General features: G+C 40.9%; 2 protein-coding genes across 2 annotated transcripts; both read right to left on the reverse strand.

Annotated features, from left to right (window-relative positions):
• Nucleotides 1-587: 587 nt before the first annotated feature.
• On the reverse strand, nucleotides 588-6134 carry LOC311104641 (G-protein coupled receptor family C group 5 member D-like). Its single transcript, XM_084146490.1, has 4 exons — nucleotides 5647-6134; nucleotides 2736-4030; nucleotides 2394-2449; nucleotides 588-1599 (listed from the first exon to the last, which is right to left on the reverse strand). The coding sequence occupies exons 2-4, from the start codon at nucleotides 3958-3960 to the stop codon at nucleotides 1501-1503; spliced, it is 1380 nt and encodes a 459-aa protein (XP_084002616.1). The 5' UTR covers nucleotides 3961-4030; nucleotides 5647-6134; the 3' UTR covers nucleotides 588-1500.
• Nucleotides 6135-8586: 2452 nt separating this feature from the next.
• On the reverse strand, nucleotides 8587-10743 carry LOC311148528 (retinal cone rhodopsin-sensitive cGMP 3',5'-cyclic phosphodiesterase subunit gamma-like; the record flags this gene model as incomplete). Its single annotated transcript, XM_084185508.1, has 3 exons — nucleotides 8587-8663; nucleotides 10377-10417; nucleotides 10598-10743. The coding sequence occupies 3 exons, from the start codon at nucleotides 10741-10743 to the stop codon at nucleotides 8587-8589; spliced, it is 264 nt and encodes an 87-aa protein (XP_084041634.1).
• Between the last annotated feature and the right edge of the window lie 6985 nt (nucleotides 10744-17728).

Here is a 17728-nt window from a genome sequence, read left to right on the forward strand (position 1 = left end):
TTGTGTGTTTTTCCTCATGTTTGCCCTCTGTTTCCTGTCATTGTTATTGAATGTACAAAATAAACGGTTTGGTTTTTATACTCCTCTTTTCTCAACTCCTCATTTGGGTAAAATGTTTGGTAGATTTTGTTGCCATTGATTATTGTTATGTTGTCTTAGGGTATGGCCACATGGCATTCGTCATGATTGTTGTTCACTAGTAGTAGCGCTGGTGGCAACTATGCCAACTTGAACTCTAAAGTAGAGTTTTACCTCCTATAGCCAATTTTCTCTAACCAAACTCGTTCATTGCCACTTAGGGAAAAAATAGACCATTCTCTCATTGCATCTAAAGTTAATGAATGTGAATGTCTGGGTTGAGTTTGGAGGAAATCTCATATCCCTGTTAATTGCTCTAATGCACAAGAGGCTAATTGCCCAGTTGATGACATGCACTTCCAGATTATTGAAGTAGGACTAATTGAAAGGATTACATTGAGGGCTGTTTGATCAGTGAAACAATAAAGCACATGGATCCACTGAATTATTGAGGTATTGACCCCACTGACTCGCCCACTATGGGAGGAAATGAGATGACCATGATGCCTATAGGCAGAGTATAAAGTTATATTGCTCTCATATGTCATTCCTAGAGCACTACAGATCTATCATTCATATCAGTAAACAATATTTGCATGTGGAAATTACATGATGGAATGCATTTGTTTACATTTGGTGGCTCAATAATAGTATGAACATTGAGGTAAATTGAATCCCACCAACAATAATTCACACATGTTGTACAGTGTCACCTAGTGGTTAAACACAGTACTACCACATTCAATCTAGCTCCTGCTGCTTTTTTTGTGAGAGAATGAATCAGCCCTCTGCTGTTAGATATGACTAACAAATATACCTTTTAACATTCAATTTTAATAACACTTTTTCAAACTGCACAATATGCATAGTATAACATTGATTTGTATTTATAAACTGGGGTTTAAAGAAAAAAAAGCCACCATGTACCTTTACATAAGAAGATGTTAAGACATGATGACAAGGGTCTACTTTAGTGCTGCCAGGTCCTTTCTCTCCTCTCCTGCACACATGCCTGGCGCTGCCTCATCCCTGCAGTTTGGCACCCTAATACAGACAGATTCACGCCGCCTCCTCCCTGGGCCTATTAGACACTGTCTCTGGTGTTTTCAAGCAGCATGTTGCAAAAACACTTGTCACATTAGCTCAAATTCAGTAAGCTCATTCTATCTGGATCCAGCCTGAGTAAAGATTAATTAAATTAATCAATCAAGCCTTAGTCACATAATTATGGAAATCATGTTGCAATTCAGGTTCTATACAATAAATATACATTTGTAGCTGAACTTCAAAAACATTTCTGGGTCATCTGAGAGTGCATGTATATGTTCAGCTGTTAGGCTGTCTTTGTGTGTGTGTGTGTGTGTGTGTGTGTGTGTGTGTGTGTGTGTGTGTGTGTGTGTGTACACGAAAAGCAATGTGATCCTAATCAGACATGCTGTGTCCATAGTATTCATCATAGGGCTCGCTGATGTTGGTAGTCTGAGGACGAGGGATGGAGTAATCTTTGTCAGGATCTATTTCCTGAAACAGACACAGTGAAACATTAAAACATTCATCATATTAGTGCAGTTAATAATGGCAATTAGTTGTTCAACATTACAGATACATTGCTTGTAATGGTAAGGGTCATATTCTTTTGTAAGAGGTTATTTTATATTTTATAAACAATACAAAACATACACATACAAATGACAACATCATACAAACATCAACTACATCACACCTGCCCAGACCGACTAGCACACACCCCCATCTCCAGCGCCCGCATCACTTTCTGCAACATGGCCTGAAACTGCACCATTTTGTTTCTCTCCGTAGCCCACGCACTTTCAATATTGAAATAATAAATCATTTAATTTTTCCATTGTGTTAATGATGGCGGATTGATTGATTTCCATGTTTTTAGTATGCGTTTTTTCAAGATGAGTGATGAGAAGAGAATCGTCCAACCCATCGGGTATCTCACTACACCCTCATATGCCATGTCTTGAAATATGCAGACAGACGGATTAAAAGTACATTTACATTGTAATACTTCTGGCTGCCAACTTTCTAGCTCCGCCCACAACTTCCGGACTTTATAGTGTTCCCAGAAAGCATGGATTATTGAGTCTTTATTAGTTTTACACTTAAGACATGACTCTGCCCTTGTGCTGTAGAATTTGTGAATTTTGTCTCTTGTATAATACAATTCTATACATTATCTTGGATTAAGCATATATTTTTGTTAGTTATTCTTTGTTACAACACATATGCTGATTCTCATTCCTTTTAATCACTCAGCAATGCCCAGAGCCATTTTGAGGCCTACTCACTGTCATTGAGAATCCAGACTCATATGGTGACTGGAAAACGGGGTCTTGTCTTCTGCCTGGGGAAGAGAACACGATACAATGACTCAATTATCTGCAAATTCCATACAGTGAGTATTAAAGTGACTGATTGTGTAATTAACCTCATATGTCATATCTTATTCATTGGAGCTAGTCCATATATAATTTAGCTTCCATGCTAACTTATTAGTACTCTCCCAACAGTCAATTGTCTGTGTTTCTAATGTTATTTTGCTGATTAACTAAACGTAGACATGCAGTACAGTACATTCCCCTGCTTTACTCCTTTTCAGTGCTACTGTTTCTCACTTCTCCGTTCCTCACCGTCGTTCTCAAAGCTTCTGTTCTCCCTTCCTTCTTTCGGGCTGCCCAGCCCTGGCAGGTTGGCATTGGGACTGGTCCATCCGCCAAAGTTGAGGGGGCCCTCCTTGGAGCTGGCCTCCCACCTGCAGAGGAGGACCACTTGGGCCAGTCCGTGGCCCAGCAGCAGGACCCAGCCGTTGGCCACCAGGGCTATACTCAGCACCGGGTCATCCCACTGCGGCCGCCGGCCCATCTCCATGTTACCCCGGGTCAGCAGGGCGATCCACACCACCCAGATGGCAGCGGACAGCAGCAGGGTGAGGCAGAGCAGTGTGGCCTGGACCTTGCTCTGTCGGTGGGTGCCCCCGCTGTAGCTATAGCTGTAGGTGAGACAGGAGTGGCAGAGGCAGCACAGGGAGAGGACCAGGCCGGTGGCCAGCAGAACCAGCACGTAGATGAGCAACATGACAAACTCCCCCTGGGAGTACTGACAGGGCTGGCCGTCCCGCAGCAGTACGATGATCAGCCACTCTGTAGCGATGACCACCTGGAGGGTGAAGAGGGCCAGGGCCACCCCACTCTCCCCCCAGCCCCGGGTCACAGCGAAGCCCAGCAGGGCCAGGCATCGTGCCAGCAGGCAGGAGAAAGCCAGGGAGAACAGCACCCCGAACAGGAAGAGGCGCGTGGGGCATGTCTGGGGGGTGAGGCGGATGACGAAGGCAAAGGTCAGGGCGAAGACCCCTGCCGTGCTGACCAGGAACAAAGCCATGGAGGCTACGCTCCCCCCGATGCCCCTGCGCTGGCGGGACGACACACACATCCACAGGGTCCAGAACAGCAGCCCCACTAGCAGCCCTGAACTGACCACAAAGCCCAGTGAGGCCAAGCTCTCCACCACGATACCCCACACCACCTGACGGTCACACAGGTAGGAGTAGATGGGGTCCAGATCCGCCCCACACCCCAGGATTGCATCCTGGGAATTAGAGTTTGAGGAAAAGTTGCGCTGGAGGAAGGGAGTGGTGCCTCGGTTGATAGTGGATTTTACAGTGGAATTATTAGTGGTGGTATTGGGGATAGCATTAGAGCTAGTGGCAGCAGTGTGAGGGATGGTTTGGTTGAGGGTGCTGTGGGCATTCAGTGTGGTCTGACATGTGCTGGGAAGTGGGACATTGAATAGTAGGATGAGAAAAATTGATTTGTGTATCTGGAATGGAAAGATCATCTTTTTCTGTTTTGTCAGCATGTTGTTGTGTCCTTCCTCCCTGGTTTTCTGTTTTGATGGTATACTCCCTGCTCAGGTGGGCCTTTGCTACCTAGAAAAAGTAGCATCCATGAGAGCATGTATTTTTGACTCCGAATATCTTTATTTATAGAGCATAGCGGTATTTAGCACAATCAAATAAATTAAGGTGCTTTTGAATAAAGATCAGAGAGAGAGAGAGAGAGAGAGAGAGAGAGAGAGAGAGAGAGAGAGAGAGAGAGAGAGAGAGAGAGAGAGAGAGAGAGAGAGAGAGCGAGAGAGAGAGAGAGAGAGAGATAGAGAGAGAGAGAGAGAGAGAGAAGCCAGAGAGAGAGAGAGAGAGAGAGAGAGAGAGAGAGAGAGAGAGAGAGAGAGAGAGAGAGAGAGAAGCCAGAGAGAAGGGAGCAGCCAGAGAGAAGGGAGCAGCCAGACCACAGACATGCCAGGACAGGGCAATAACTAAGAACAGAGGAATTAGGAGTGATTTCATTAGGAACAGGTTCTAGATACTCTACACCAGGGATGGACAACATGGAGGGAGTCGGGGCCACACAAAATCTGAACTCATCATGAGGGGCCGCAGTGGCTCGCGGGTCTGCGTACCCACATTGTTTAACAGCTAATTTCCTGCAATTCTACACATTTTGCCATAGGGTGGAGAGAAATATTTGCAGTTTTTAATGTTATATCTGAGTGAGACTGACCAACATAATCATATAATAGTATTATACTGTATTTTATACAGGACAGTTTAGATAGCTGGCCGCAAAACTAACTTAGCAATCTAAAATATATTTAGCTGACATAGGCTTATTGACTGACTATCAGTGCTTTATATGACAAGACAAAAACTGCTGATGCACAACCACATTTCGAAATTGCACCTTGTGTATTCCACTATTTTAACTCGCAGCAGTAAGTTGAAAGCCCAACTGATTTCCTAAAAGAAAATATATAAATTAATTGTAAAAAATTGGGGACCTCCCATTGCCCATCTCTGCTCTACACAGAGGAAAAATTGAGAACTACATTAACTCATAAAGCCGTGTGAAACCAGGAAAGAGAGCAATAGGGAGTGAGCGTGACAGTGAAGGCAAATGCGAGGGGGGGTTGACACACTGAGATTGGAAGTGAGAGGGAGTGAGAGAGAGAAGCCAGAGATATACTCTCCTGATAGTTGATTGTCACTTCCTCTAGTTCATAACAGAGCCCTTGTTTCAGTATCAGAGATTCAAATATGACATTTAATATGCTTATCGCTGGGTAAATATGGCCCTGGCCCCTTTATTTAAAACTTAAGGATAACTCTGTTTTGCACAGAGGACAGGAGATGAAACTTTACAGATGATTTCAGGAACATGTTTATGTGACTGGTCATTTGTTATGTAACACAAACTAGTATGAAACATAAACAAATATTTCATAAAACAATTGTTTTGAATGTTATGTTTTTCCGTTAATTGGGTCGTTGAATTGGTTGACCTTTACCCAGTAACAACAGTCTAAACAATAATGATAAATTGTCATCCAACAACAGGAGACATGAGGGCATCATTGCTTCAGCTGTTACTTTTAATCTTGTGAGCAACATTTTTACTTTAAAACAACAAACTCTTCCTGTGTAGGCTATACCTCCATTCAAGCTGAAACTTTCAAACTAGCGAAGAAGAGTAACATGAATTGACTTACCCTTTATCCCGAGGCTTCAGTGCATCCACCTCTGTGGTTCCTGGGTATTTCTCTCGTACTTGTAGTTCCACTTGAGATTTGCAATGAACTCTCAGCTGATGCATCAGTAGACAGTCATCTATGTATGAACATGCCTCCTAACTCAAGGATGTTCCCATATCTTTTACAGGCAGTGAGTGCAAGAGGAAGGGAGGGAAAGCAGGAAGAAAGGAATGAGAGAGGACTGATCCACCCCTGACTTCCCCTCCTCTCACTCTCTTTCTCTTAGTCTATCTCACAAAACAGCAAAGTATAGGTGGGGCTCAAACCCCTGGAGGCGATGGAACAGGCACTGACACACGCACAAATACACACACACACTCACGCACACTCACGCACACACACATACAGTATCAACCACCCCCTCTATACAGTTTCTCAATAGATTTGACTTTCATATCCCCCTCTTTATCAGTGCATATGTATGCAACAACCACAGATTTTGGTATGTTTACAAGGAAATGCTAAAGTTGAACATCTAGCTATGAGAGTTGACCACGTGATTGGAAATGATATGCATAGGCCCAGATCTGAATGTCAGGTCATCATAAATAATCACACTGCTGGTTGCTATGTTACAGAGAGAGGTTAGAGGTGAGGAGGAGGGTTTCCACTGGTTACTACAACCTCAAAATTGGCTATTCATTAAAACAAAAATTTGCTTTTTGGTTTTAACTTAAGGTAAGGGTTAGACATAAGTGTGGTTAAGGTTAGGTTTAAAATCTAATTTTTGTAGAAATAGACAGGGTTTATTACTTTGTGGCTATAGTAACTAGTGACAACCGAGGAGGAGGGAGGAGGCTGAATAACACAACTGACTCATCTAGCAGTCCCTAAGATTAACAGTAACCACTTAGAGATAACCTCACAACATTGATACCCCTCAGGTGGTGTACGTCAGGGAGGGAGAATGCCTTCCACTGGGTCTCTGTATGAACAAGCCCGTGCTGAGCTCCTGGGCTCAAGTCTGTACAGGCAGGACGTTCTGCAAGGTGTGTGTAAATGGAGCAGAGGGGATAGACACTGAAGCTTTCATAGAGACAGACACAAAGGCCAGGACAGTTTGCCTGTTCACAGTATAGGATTTCCATAAGCTTCAGGGAGCTAGAAGAATAAACAGTATCAGCAGATTGTCAAGAATTACTAAATAAATACTAAAGCACAGACACAGAGACTGACCTATGATCACAGGGCATGAACCAAAACCATGTAGCAATACAAATGGGAAAGACGTTTTGAGAAATATATTTTGGGGACTGAGAAATGAAGGAGTTGATTTCATTTACATTTACGTCATTTAGCAGACGCTCTTATCCAGAGCGACTTACAGTTGGTGCATACATTATTCTTTTTTTATTGTTTTATTTATTTTTCATACTGGCCCCCCATGGGAATCGAACCCACAACCCTGGCGTTGCAAATGCCATGCTCTACCAACTGAGCTACCTCCCATTCCCTCCCCTACCCTGGACAACGCTGGGCCAATTGTGCACCGCCCCATTGGTCTCCCGGTTGCGGCCGGCTACAGCAGAGCCTGGATTCGAACCAGGATCTCTAGTGGCACAGCTAGCACTGCGATGCAGTGCCTTAGACCACTGCGCCACTCGGGAGGTTATGTATATTTCCCCTTCCCTTTGTGTGCTAAGTGATTGTGACACCCATTGGAATATTCCAAAAGTATTATTCTTACTCAATACTTGTGGTTGGTATGTCATGGAAATGAGACATTGTTGTGTAAGACACTGGTGACAGTTGGATGTGTTTCTGAGATAAGGACATGTACAGTATGTTTGGGGAAAAACATAGGAACCGGTGAGAAATATACATTTGTTATAGTTTCAAACTACAGTATGTTATGATGGAGCAATGTAGAAAAAATATGGTTGAAATATTTGCTTATGAATGTTCATTGCCATTCTTAATGAATGTTCTTTAAAATAATGTCAGTTATTAGTGAAAAGTATAACATACTCATTTTATACCCCATCATGGAAGGGGTTGTATTTTCTGATATTTTCTCAGAGATGACAGAAGAGAAAAGGACAACATGAGTATTGAAAATAAAAACTTTAATGGAACTATCAGGACATACAATCACACATACACATTCTGTCATGTAAATGTGTTTGTGTGTGTAACACATCAATATATTTATATTTAGTTTGGTGGCATACCGTACACTAAGAAGGGGGTAGTGTGGTAGCACCACAGGGATAACAGGGAATGCCTTCACCATAATGATCTATGACAAAGCATTGTAGTTTTGGTCATCACAATATATATCACACACCCTCCTCCCTGGTCTCATCCCTTTCGTTCCCTGTGTGTTCACAGTGGCACGCCTTTATCAACAACAAGTAAAAAACACAATGAAAAAAAAAAGACAAAAAATAACTTGGGGTAAAAAGGGAGGGTAACGAATAAAGGTAGAGGCTGCATTGGAAACAGGGACATATTTACAGTTCTGTAGTAGTCATAGCTAGTCTTTTGCTTGCGTCCATTGCTGTGGTTGATGGTTGACAGAGGAATTGAGGGACTAAAGGGATCTGAGGGATTACAGAAGGAGAGAGGGATGGGGGAGCCGAGGTAGGCTATTGTAGAGAGGAGGGGTAGGTGTGGTCTCGTCGTATCACATCAAGTATCTCTTATGTCCTGTATAAAATACAGTATAATACTATTATATGATAATAATAAAAATAAACAGTTCAGTGTTCCGTCTGCCCACCGTATATGGTATTTCAGGCCACAGTGCCTGCCACAACAGACTTAAGAACAGCGTGGAGTGAAGAGACGACTTTAGGGGGATGGCCAGTCGCCTTATGGTGGCGCGCCAGACTAACACAGAGGGAGGGGTCAGAGGTTAAGAGCGGAGAGGTTAAGGGAAGGCAGGAGGCAGCAGTCTTAGATGATTCCATATTTGGCCAGATCACTGAGCTCCATGTCGCCGTAGGCCTCCCATGGGCAGACCACTGCTATGTCTAGAGAGAATGAGAGAGGGAGAAACAATTAGTATTGATTGTCCAGTTGATGAAAAAGGGCAAGGAACACTTGTTGATTGTCTTTGTTATCTATCAACAACCATATACAGTGCCTTCAGAAAGTATTCACAGCCCTTGAATTTTTCCACATTTTGTTCTGTTACAGCCTGAATTGAAAATTGATTAAATAGCGGGGGTTTTTGTCACTGGCCTACACACAATACCCCATAATGTCAAAGTGGAATTATGTTTTTCAAAAAATTTCAAAATTTATTACTAATAAAAAGCTGAAATGTCTTGAGTCCATAAGTGGGGGTTGTTTCTTCACAATTCACATAAAAGTTGGATGGACTGTGTGCACTAATAGTGTTTAACATAATTTTAAAATGACTACCTCATCTCTGTACCCCACACATAAAATGATCTTTATGGTTCCTCAGTCAAACAGTGAATTTCTAGCTCAGATTTAACTTCAAAGACCAGGGATGTTTTCCGATTCCTCACAAAGAAGGATACCTATAAAATAATCAAAGCAGACATTGAATATCCGTTTGGATGGTGTATCAATACCCCCAGTCTTTACAAAGATACAGGCGTCCTTCCTAACTCAGTTGCCAGAGAGGAAAGAAACCGCTCAGGGATTTCACCATGAGGCCAATGGTGACTTTAAAACAGTTATAGAGTTTAATGGCTGTGATAGGAAAAAAACTGAGGATGGATCAACAACATTGTAGTTACTCCACAATAATAACCTAATAGACAGAGTGAAAAGAAGGATCCCAAAATATGCATCCTGTTTGCAACAAGGCACTAAAGTAACACTGCAAAATATGTGGCAAAGCAATTCACTTTATGTCCTGAATACAAAGTGTTATGTTTGGGGCAAATCCAACACAACACATTACTGAGTACCACTCTCCGTATTTTCAAGTATAGTGGTGGCTGCATCATGTTATGTGTATTACATTTACATTTTAGTCATTTAGCAGACGCTCTTATCCAGAGTATGCTTGTAATCGTTAAGGACTGGGGGAGTTTTCAGGGTAAAAACTAAACGGAATGGAGCTAAGCACAGGAAAAGTCCTAGGGGAAAACCTGGTTCAGTCTGCTTTCCACCAAACACTGGGACAGGAATTCATATTTCAGCAGGACAATAACTTAAAACACAAGGCCAAATCTACACTGGAGTTGCTTACCAAGAAGACAGTGAATGTTCCTAAGTGGCCGAGTTATAGTTTTGACTTAAATCTGCTTGAAAATGGTTGTCTAGCTATGATCAACAACAAATTTGACAGAGCTTAATTTTGAAAATAATAATAGGAAAATATTGTAAATCCAGGTGTGCAAAACTCTTTGAGACTTACTAAGAAAAACTCACAGCTATTATCGCTGCCAAAGGTGATTCTAACATGTATTGCCTCAGGGGTGTGAATCCTTATGTTAATGAGACATTTCTGTATTTCATTTTAAATACATTTGCAAAAATGTCTAGAAACATGTTTTCACTTTGTCATTGTGGAGTATTGTGTGTAGATGTGTGAGAAAAAACATATATTTAATCCATTTTGAATTCAGGCTGTAACACAACTAAATGTGGGATAATTCAAGGGGTATGAATACTTTCTGAAGGCACTGTATACTGAAAGTAGAAATACAAATATATAGATGAACAAACATGACTACTGATGATTGCAGATGGAATATCAAAGTTACCTGTGCCAAGACCCTCCATGCCGGGGATGTCATCACCAAATCTGTAATTGACAAGGAGACATGTTTTGAATCTTACAGATTCTAGAATTTGTCTTTCTTTATTTATACAGGTTTGAGAATGTGAGAAAACTGAGTGCTTGTTAGTGTGAATAAGTGGAACGGTTGTGTGTGGAGTTTGTGTGTATCTGTGTGAATGTGTGACGACAGAGAGAGATTCTCACCCTTTCTGGCCAGGCTTGGGGGCCTTGCTTTTGAATGTACGGGTCTGCCTCTGCTTGAACTTAGGGGGTCCCTTCTTGGGGGTGGTGGGGCCAGCTGTTCCGGCGGGCGTGGCCAGGGCGCTTCCTGCAGGGGGAGCTGTGTTCATTTCTGCTGAGGTCTGACACAGAGAGAGAGACAGAGAGAGCGATTGTTACAAGACTGTACATAATATAACATTTGAAATGTCTCTATTCTTTTGAAACTTTTGTGTAATGTTTACTCTTAATTTCTGATTGTTTATTTCATTTTTGTTTATTTCACTTGCTTTGGTAATGTAAACATGTTTCCAACATTAGAGAGAGAGAGAGAAGAGAGAGAGAGAGAGAGAGAGAGAGAGAGAGAGAGAGAGAGAGAGAGAGAGAGAGAGAGAGAGAGAGAGAGAGAGAGAGAGAGAGAGAGAGAGGGAGAGAGAGAAAGAGAGCTGTTATAGTGTTGGCCAGAAAGTCTATCATTTCCCTCTATCTTGTATTATCCTCACTCCTATTTTCTACATCTATCCTGGCTAGTTTTACTTCACTTCAGGTCTGTCCACCCCCCGCCCCCCCCTCTCTTCTTCTCTACTGCTGTCTTTCTGCTTTCTCTACTGCTGTCTTTCTGCTAACTCCAGACTCCCTCCAGCCACTTTACTGCTTATCAGGATAGATTAGGGGGATTTGGCTAAACAGCCAGATTATCTCTGATTCCATATAAAACCCAATTTGATTAATTGCCCTTCTTAAATCCCAGGAATGTCCTCTGTGTCACACTTAATCGCGTTGATCACGAAGGGAGGGGGGAAATCAACCCCTTAATTTCTCAGTCCCCATAATAAATAAATAAAAACGTCTCTCCCATTTGGGTTGGTACATTGTCTTGACCCGGGCCACTCTCCTTTCTTAGCATGGACATCTTCTTTTTGGATGTCTGATTTTACAATTATCAATTATTTTGACCTGACTAAAGTATTGAATTGACTATCCCCCACTGAATTCCTATACATGCACATAGCATCGTAGAATTATTGTAAACGAAATCTTCACTACTGTACATCTGATTTATTTTAGATCCCATTGGCCTTTGATGTCGTCAGGGGAAAAAAGGTTGATCCTTATGGCTTAGTAAGGAGCTCGGGACGGACGCCAATTAATTATGGTATTGAGACCGGCAGTGGCTGACCTGCCAATCTCTTTAGTGGCTCAGACACTATACTGGACAACAGGTGAGGCCACACTCTGTCCTTGTTCCTGTTCTCCTTCATCTGTTTAAGCAGTATCCTCCTAATCTGTCTCCTGAGTACCGCCTTCCCCGAACCTGGGAGCTCCATAATCCTGTTAACATAATGACGTGGATGGAGCTCACTTTACCAGGACACGTTATGTAACTCAACAGATGCTGCACCTGCATGAGATCACAGATCTGGCACTCCCTATACTGCTGCCTAATGCCCATCCAGAGTGGATAGAGATCTGTAAAGCTGCGCAAAAGCATCTGTTGCTGTGATTTCAGTCTCTGCTTCCAACAGGTAAGTCTAGCCTCTCTCAGATATCTGCCTTCCACTGGACTTTTTGGATGCACATTGAAAATCCTGTCATTGTTTTACAACTTTTTAGATGTTGCATTGCGGTTTTGAAATTTCACCCTAAGGAGCAACATTTGATTTCTGCAGGTCAACTGTTTCTACAGTCACATAATTGATCAATTGATTGGCACAAATGTTTTCCCACCTAGTTTCCACTGCACTATTATTTAAAAAACTCCCAGGATCCTCTACATCTCTCTGTTACAATATCAACGCTAGCATATCACTTAGTGTGAAGCAATGCATTGGGCATGCCTTCTTATTGGTAATCTAGTAATGTGCCAATGATTTTAGAGTCAAGATGCACACATTTGTAGCTATGTGGACTTCTGTCTACCACACAAATTGATTCCTCTATGCAATATGTCCATATTGCATTGTTTCACTTCCCAATCTTAATGCACACTCATTGCTATCATGCTATAATTCTCAATTGAGCAGGTTAGCTACAATTACAAATGCATGTACATTCTGCATCATGGCTACAGGTGCTAGATTTGCATGAGTCAATCAATCACAATCTTAGATGTTCCTGCTTGATACTCTTGGAACTTTTCCTTTATACTTCCTTTACACGTTGTTTGTACTTATACTGTAGCACTAATGCATTCATCTGGATTAGCAATAAGTAATTAAGTAGTAGTAATGTATTATTTCTAAGGAATAATAAAGAAAAGTAGCAGTAAGTAGTCTCCCCCCTGTAACTATTCCCCAGGTCGTTGCTGTAAATGAGAATGTGTTCTCAGTCAACTTACCTGGAAAAACAAGGGTTAAATAAAAATAAATAAATAAAAAGTCTCTGCCTCACCTAATTTCACAAATGTTCCAAAGAGCTTCTGTCTCTCCTGAGAGCTACTGCTGCATGTCAGTCCAAGAGCAAAATGAATACAAGGAACAGGCCTTCGTTTTAAATACCCCTGATTCTTAATCCTGCCGTCTCCTGGTTTCCAGTCACATGCTCTCCAAAAAGGTCAGCCAGCTCCTTCACCACCCTCCCCCCACCTCCATTCCTGGACATCAGAAGGGGTGGGGACATCAGTAAGTCAGGTCAATATGGTCGTTTTTAACTAATTTATGCAATTAAGCCTTGGCACACCTGTGTCAAGCTTGTCAAAGGAGTCAACGTTGTCTGTATGTGTTTGCGTTCATGGTCCATGTGATGGGTCTTCAAAGAGTCTGCTTTGTCACTGTGATTGGTCTTTAAAGACTGTGTTGTCACTCATGATGTTCCTTTATCCTTGTGATCAGGTCGTATGCTTAGAACACTATCTTCTCCTGACAACTATTTTATTGCTTGAGTGGGATATTTTACCTAAGATACACAGATAGCTCTGGTAAAATAAAAAAATAACACATACACACACCTGAAAAATAAACAACATTTCCTGACTTGTCATGTAGGTTAGGGGTCAATCTACTAAAGTTATTTTACTTGGTGATAATCAGTGTGTCTCTGTTTTTAATGTATTTTTGCAGGTGGCATTCTTTAACAGTCCTGTTACAGCTGGTATATAGGCCTACCTGGAATTTACTAGAAATGTATTAGGGAACAATAGGTATATTTTGGTATTTATTTTAAATCAATCAAACGAATTGCTTGTTACGTGGACCGTGGTATCAGGGACTTCAATCTGAGGAGCCAGAGAGAGGTAGTTATTTAGTTATAATAATGTTATTATTATAATAGTCATTAAATTAATAATATAATTATGCTGTAAATAACAAGTAAACCAACACATTTTAAGCACAATCTTCAAAACTTTCATTGTTCATTTTAATTGAGAACGTTTTTCAAATCAGAAATACCATCAAAACATTTCTGATGAAACAAACATTGAACCCAATAGCAAAAAAGACCAACATTCTTCAGAATGGATTTTGTTTGAGTGGAATAAAATGAATAATGGATCAATCCCATTACTCATAATTGGCTGGATTTTTTTTCCAAGTTAACTGTAAACCAAGTTAGTCGTCATGTCCGTCTTGCAGTATTCTGTATATACAATCATAGCATTGAGGAAGTACTGTGAATCTGCATTGTGTAAGATCACCTTTTCTAGTATGTGACTACATACTGTGAGTGGAATACTTTCAGCTATGTATCCAATCACCACGCAGCATCTTACTGTATCAAGAACATTCAAACAATAAGTGATTTTTATGAATGTTTCAGAGCTAACTGTAAGCACATAGTTCTGACATTCGTTTTAGAGCAAATACAACAAACTGTAACAGTAGATCATTCCCAAATCACTATAGTTTTTTACTCTATACAGTACAATTTAAGTGTAGCACTACATCTCAAGATCATTACACACCATTAAACTATTTTTTACCCCATTAATTTCTTCAGTGCTATTTTTATTAGTAATAAAGTGCAGCATGAATTGAAACCTCTGTATGGGGAGAGGGTGGAGTGTTGTATTTTACATTTCCTTGTTGAATATGTGGTAAAAATGTTAATGTCCATGGGGAATAATTAGAAGGGAAGGTGCCCATTTAATGGGGAAATGTACTTACTACGACTGTGATATGTGATTATCTCACCTAGCTATCTTAAGATGAATGCATAAGAGCATCTGCTAAATGACTAAAATGTAAATGTAAATGAACCGTGACGGTGCTGGCAAAATCCACATCGTCACAGGAGGCAACAGTCTAACCACAGAGCTCTGACGTGCAAAGAAGTTGACCTTGAGGTCTGGCATGGTTAAGTGGCCAAATATGGACCTACAGTTAATGGGGTCATTCTGGATTAAAGGTTTAGGACCCGTTTGTACAGGACAGACCAAGCAGGACATACCAAGGGCCCTTAAAAGAAGCTGACACTATTTCATATACAGTACTTCATCACATACCTGATAATGGAGGTCTAGGGACCAGTACTTCATTAATTGGTGAATTGGTAGCAAAGTTGACAATATGCCCTTAGAGGTCCCGTGTCTCATAAAATATATTTCATTTAATTTGGATCTCTTACTGAAACAAATTATTTTAATGAGAATAAGTAGTCATACATTTTGCTCCTCAAGTTGAGTCTTAGATATGTTGACCCAGAGCCCTGGTCTGATCTGGTTTTGAGGGCAGGTCAGTTATAGAAACCCTTATCATCTGAAAGACTCAGTAGCATGGATATGGATAAGCCTCTCAGACAGTATCTGGGTTGATGAGGTTAGGACTAGGTCATTTCTTGGCCCCTTTAGAGAGATCTTGATTCTATGTTCAATTATTGACCAGTGACAAAAACAGATCATATCCTGTAACTACATACAGAACATTGGATAGACAGAATATTGCATTTTTTGTTGATACATTGCGAAGACACCACTTGGTCTTTCACTTTGCTGTCTGTGCACAGATGAAATCAATGTCGACGAAATGTCTAGAATAGAAATTGCATTAGTATACGTCAGGAAGCTATAGCGCAAGATGTTCTTTAAGTACAGTTGATGTGATTAGGGATCTCTTAGTGATGACCTGTCTGACAGACAGTTAAAATACAATTAACTGTTGACAACCATTTTTCCATAAACAACACTGTCATTTAACTTGAAAAACAACAGAAAGTCAAAGCATGGTGTTAGTATTAGTAGGTCAATATGTAAATATTTTGAGACCCACAGGCCCAGCCTTTTCTGTGTGCGTGCTCACAGTAATATTTGGATAATTGGATTACACAGGGGTTAAGAAATTAGCACTGATTTACTTGGATGGGGTTTGACTTTACTTATAGGCTATAGGCAGTACATAGACAGACAAACATACAGTATGCATTCTACATGAACTGTCTTGGTGTGTATATTGTATGTTATATTTTCTGGATACAATGTGTATATTCAGGGGATACATATTGTGTGTTATGTTAAAGCCCTCTGTGCTATGCTGCATTGAGTACATTGCATGCAGATATGCATTCATTCAATATGTTTCTCCTTCCTCAGATAGTTCAAAGACATTTTGATGGAGGTCTGGAGAGTCGTCTGTCTCCTAGACACTGAGAATAACACACAGTTTATTAATATGGTCCAGACTGGGAGGACCTGACCTAGGGCTGGGCGATATATCGAATTGATTTGATCAATTGGAATGTATGTTTTTGCGCGGTATTCCAAATGCCTGTATCGCAGAATCGAGGTTTTTTGTACTTTTATTTTTTATGAGCGTTCATGTCCGCTTTTTCTCATGTTGTCTTTTTGGTCTCGTTCGCTCCTCCTGTGCTGTGCGCCTTCCCATTTACACCAGAGATCTGTATATAATGACGAGATGCTCATGTCTCCGCCCTAACAATGGGAGTCATTGTCCCAAAGGCGGGAAGGCAGGCGACAAGCTTAGGTTCAAAATAAGCGCATAGAAACGCATTGGGCTTATTTTGGACAGATTTTGGTGAGAGTGACACCTCTCCCTTCGCCCCTTTCTCCCAAGGTCCTCCCCCTACCACTCACAACAACACAGATGAGAGATCACTTCTTCCTCTCAGACAAAGGGTTTCGCCTCGCTATTTGGATTTGAGGTTTGGTCCAACAGAATCGGTCACATGGACACCGAAACACGTGTGGACATTATTTTACTGTAATAGAGGAGAACTTAACCTTTCGAACCATAGTCTGTTTACGTTTCAACTCTTCAAATTTCGAGCCGAGCAGACACTACTAAAACGGATCTACCAATGAACATTAATTCAGGAAAATTAATGCTCAGTTTGTCGCGCGCGCATTACGGTACCAGGTATATCTAGCAGCATTTTAGTCAAATAAAGATTGTTATACTAGCTGTTCAGTCTGTGTTTTATAAATGTACAATAAGCATAAAACAATTATATAAGGAATTGGCAACTCGTTCTCATTCTGAGAAATAAGGTAGGCAACATCTGAACAAACCGGACAGGCTAGCATGCTGTTAAAACAGTTGGAGACGGACTGAAGGTTGTGTTCTTAACAATTAAACTGTTTTGCCTTGTTAGCTGAATTCAGAGTGTGTGATTATATCTATATCCAATTTGGCTAACCTTTAAATATAAATATTAGCTGGCTACTCACTAGAACGCGGGCTTTTGCTTGAGAGATTGTTTATGAAACCGGTGTTAATTTTCTATAATGCCTGCTACATTATTTGTGAATGTCATTATGCATGGTTCTGTTTAAATGTGTAACAAAAAGGGCATTTTTATAGACAGACCTGAAAGCCACACAAAAAAAGCAGGTACAACTATTTTGATAAAATAATTACATTATTAGTGGGTCTTATGATTGTGGAAGGCATATATTCAGCCCAGGTATAATTTCACAAGCTCTGAATTCATTAGATTATTGCTGACTGTTAAAAATGCAGTGTATTTGACCTTTAATTGTACAACAAAGCTTATTTAGAGAAAACGTTTAAAAACAAATCGAGCTATATATCGTGAATCGGCCAAAAGTTTGAAAAAAATGGAGATATGAGTTTTAGGCCATATCGGCCAGCCCTAACCTGACCACAAACTAACATTTAAAAGCGGTCACAGGTGTCTCTAACTCATTACATGTACATTTACGTC

Source organism: Coregonus lavaretus (assembly GCF_964263955.1).
Source record: "Coregonus lavaretus genome assembly, chromosome: 2".
Classification (NCBI taxonomy): domain Eukaryota; kingdom Metazoa; phylum Chordata; class Actinopteri; order Salmoniformes; family Salmonidae; genus Coregonus; species Coregonus lavaretus.

What these genes read in the sequence shown, in the direction of transcription:
- LOC311104641 (XM_084146490.1), bottom strand. Translation starts at nt 3,960, where the DNA reads ATGCTGACAAAACAGAAAAAGATGATCTTTCCATTCCAGATACACAAA. An exon ending in CAGAAGCTTTGAGAACGACG is followed by an intron (nt 2,450 to 2,735) that starts GTGAGGAACGGA and finishes TCTCTTCCCCAG; the next exon opens with GCAGAAGACAAGACCCCGTT. An exon ending in AGTCTGGATTCTCAATGACA is followed by an intron (nt 1,600 to 2,393) that starts GTGAGTAGGCCT and finishes TGTCTGTTTCAG; the next exon opens with GAAATAGATCCTGACAAAGA.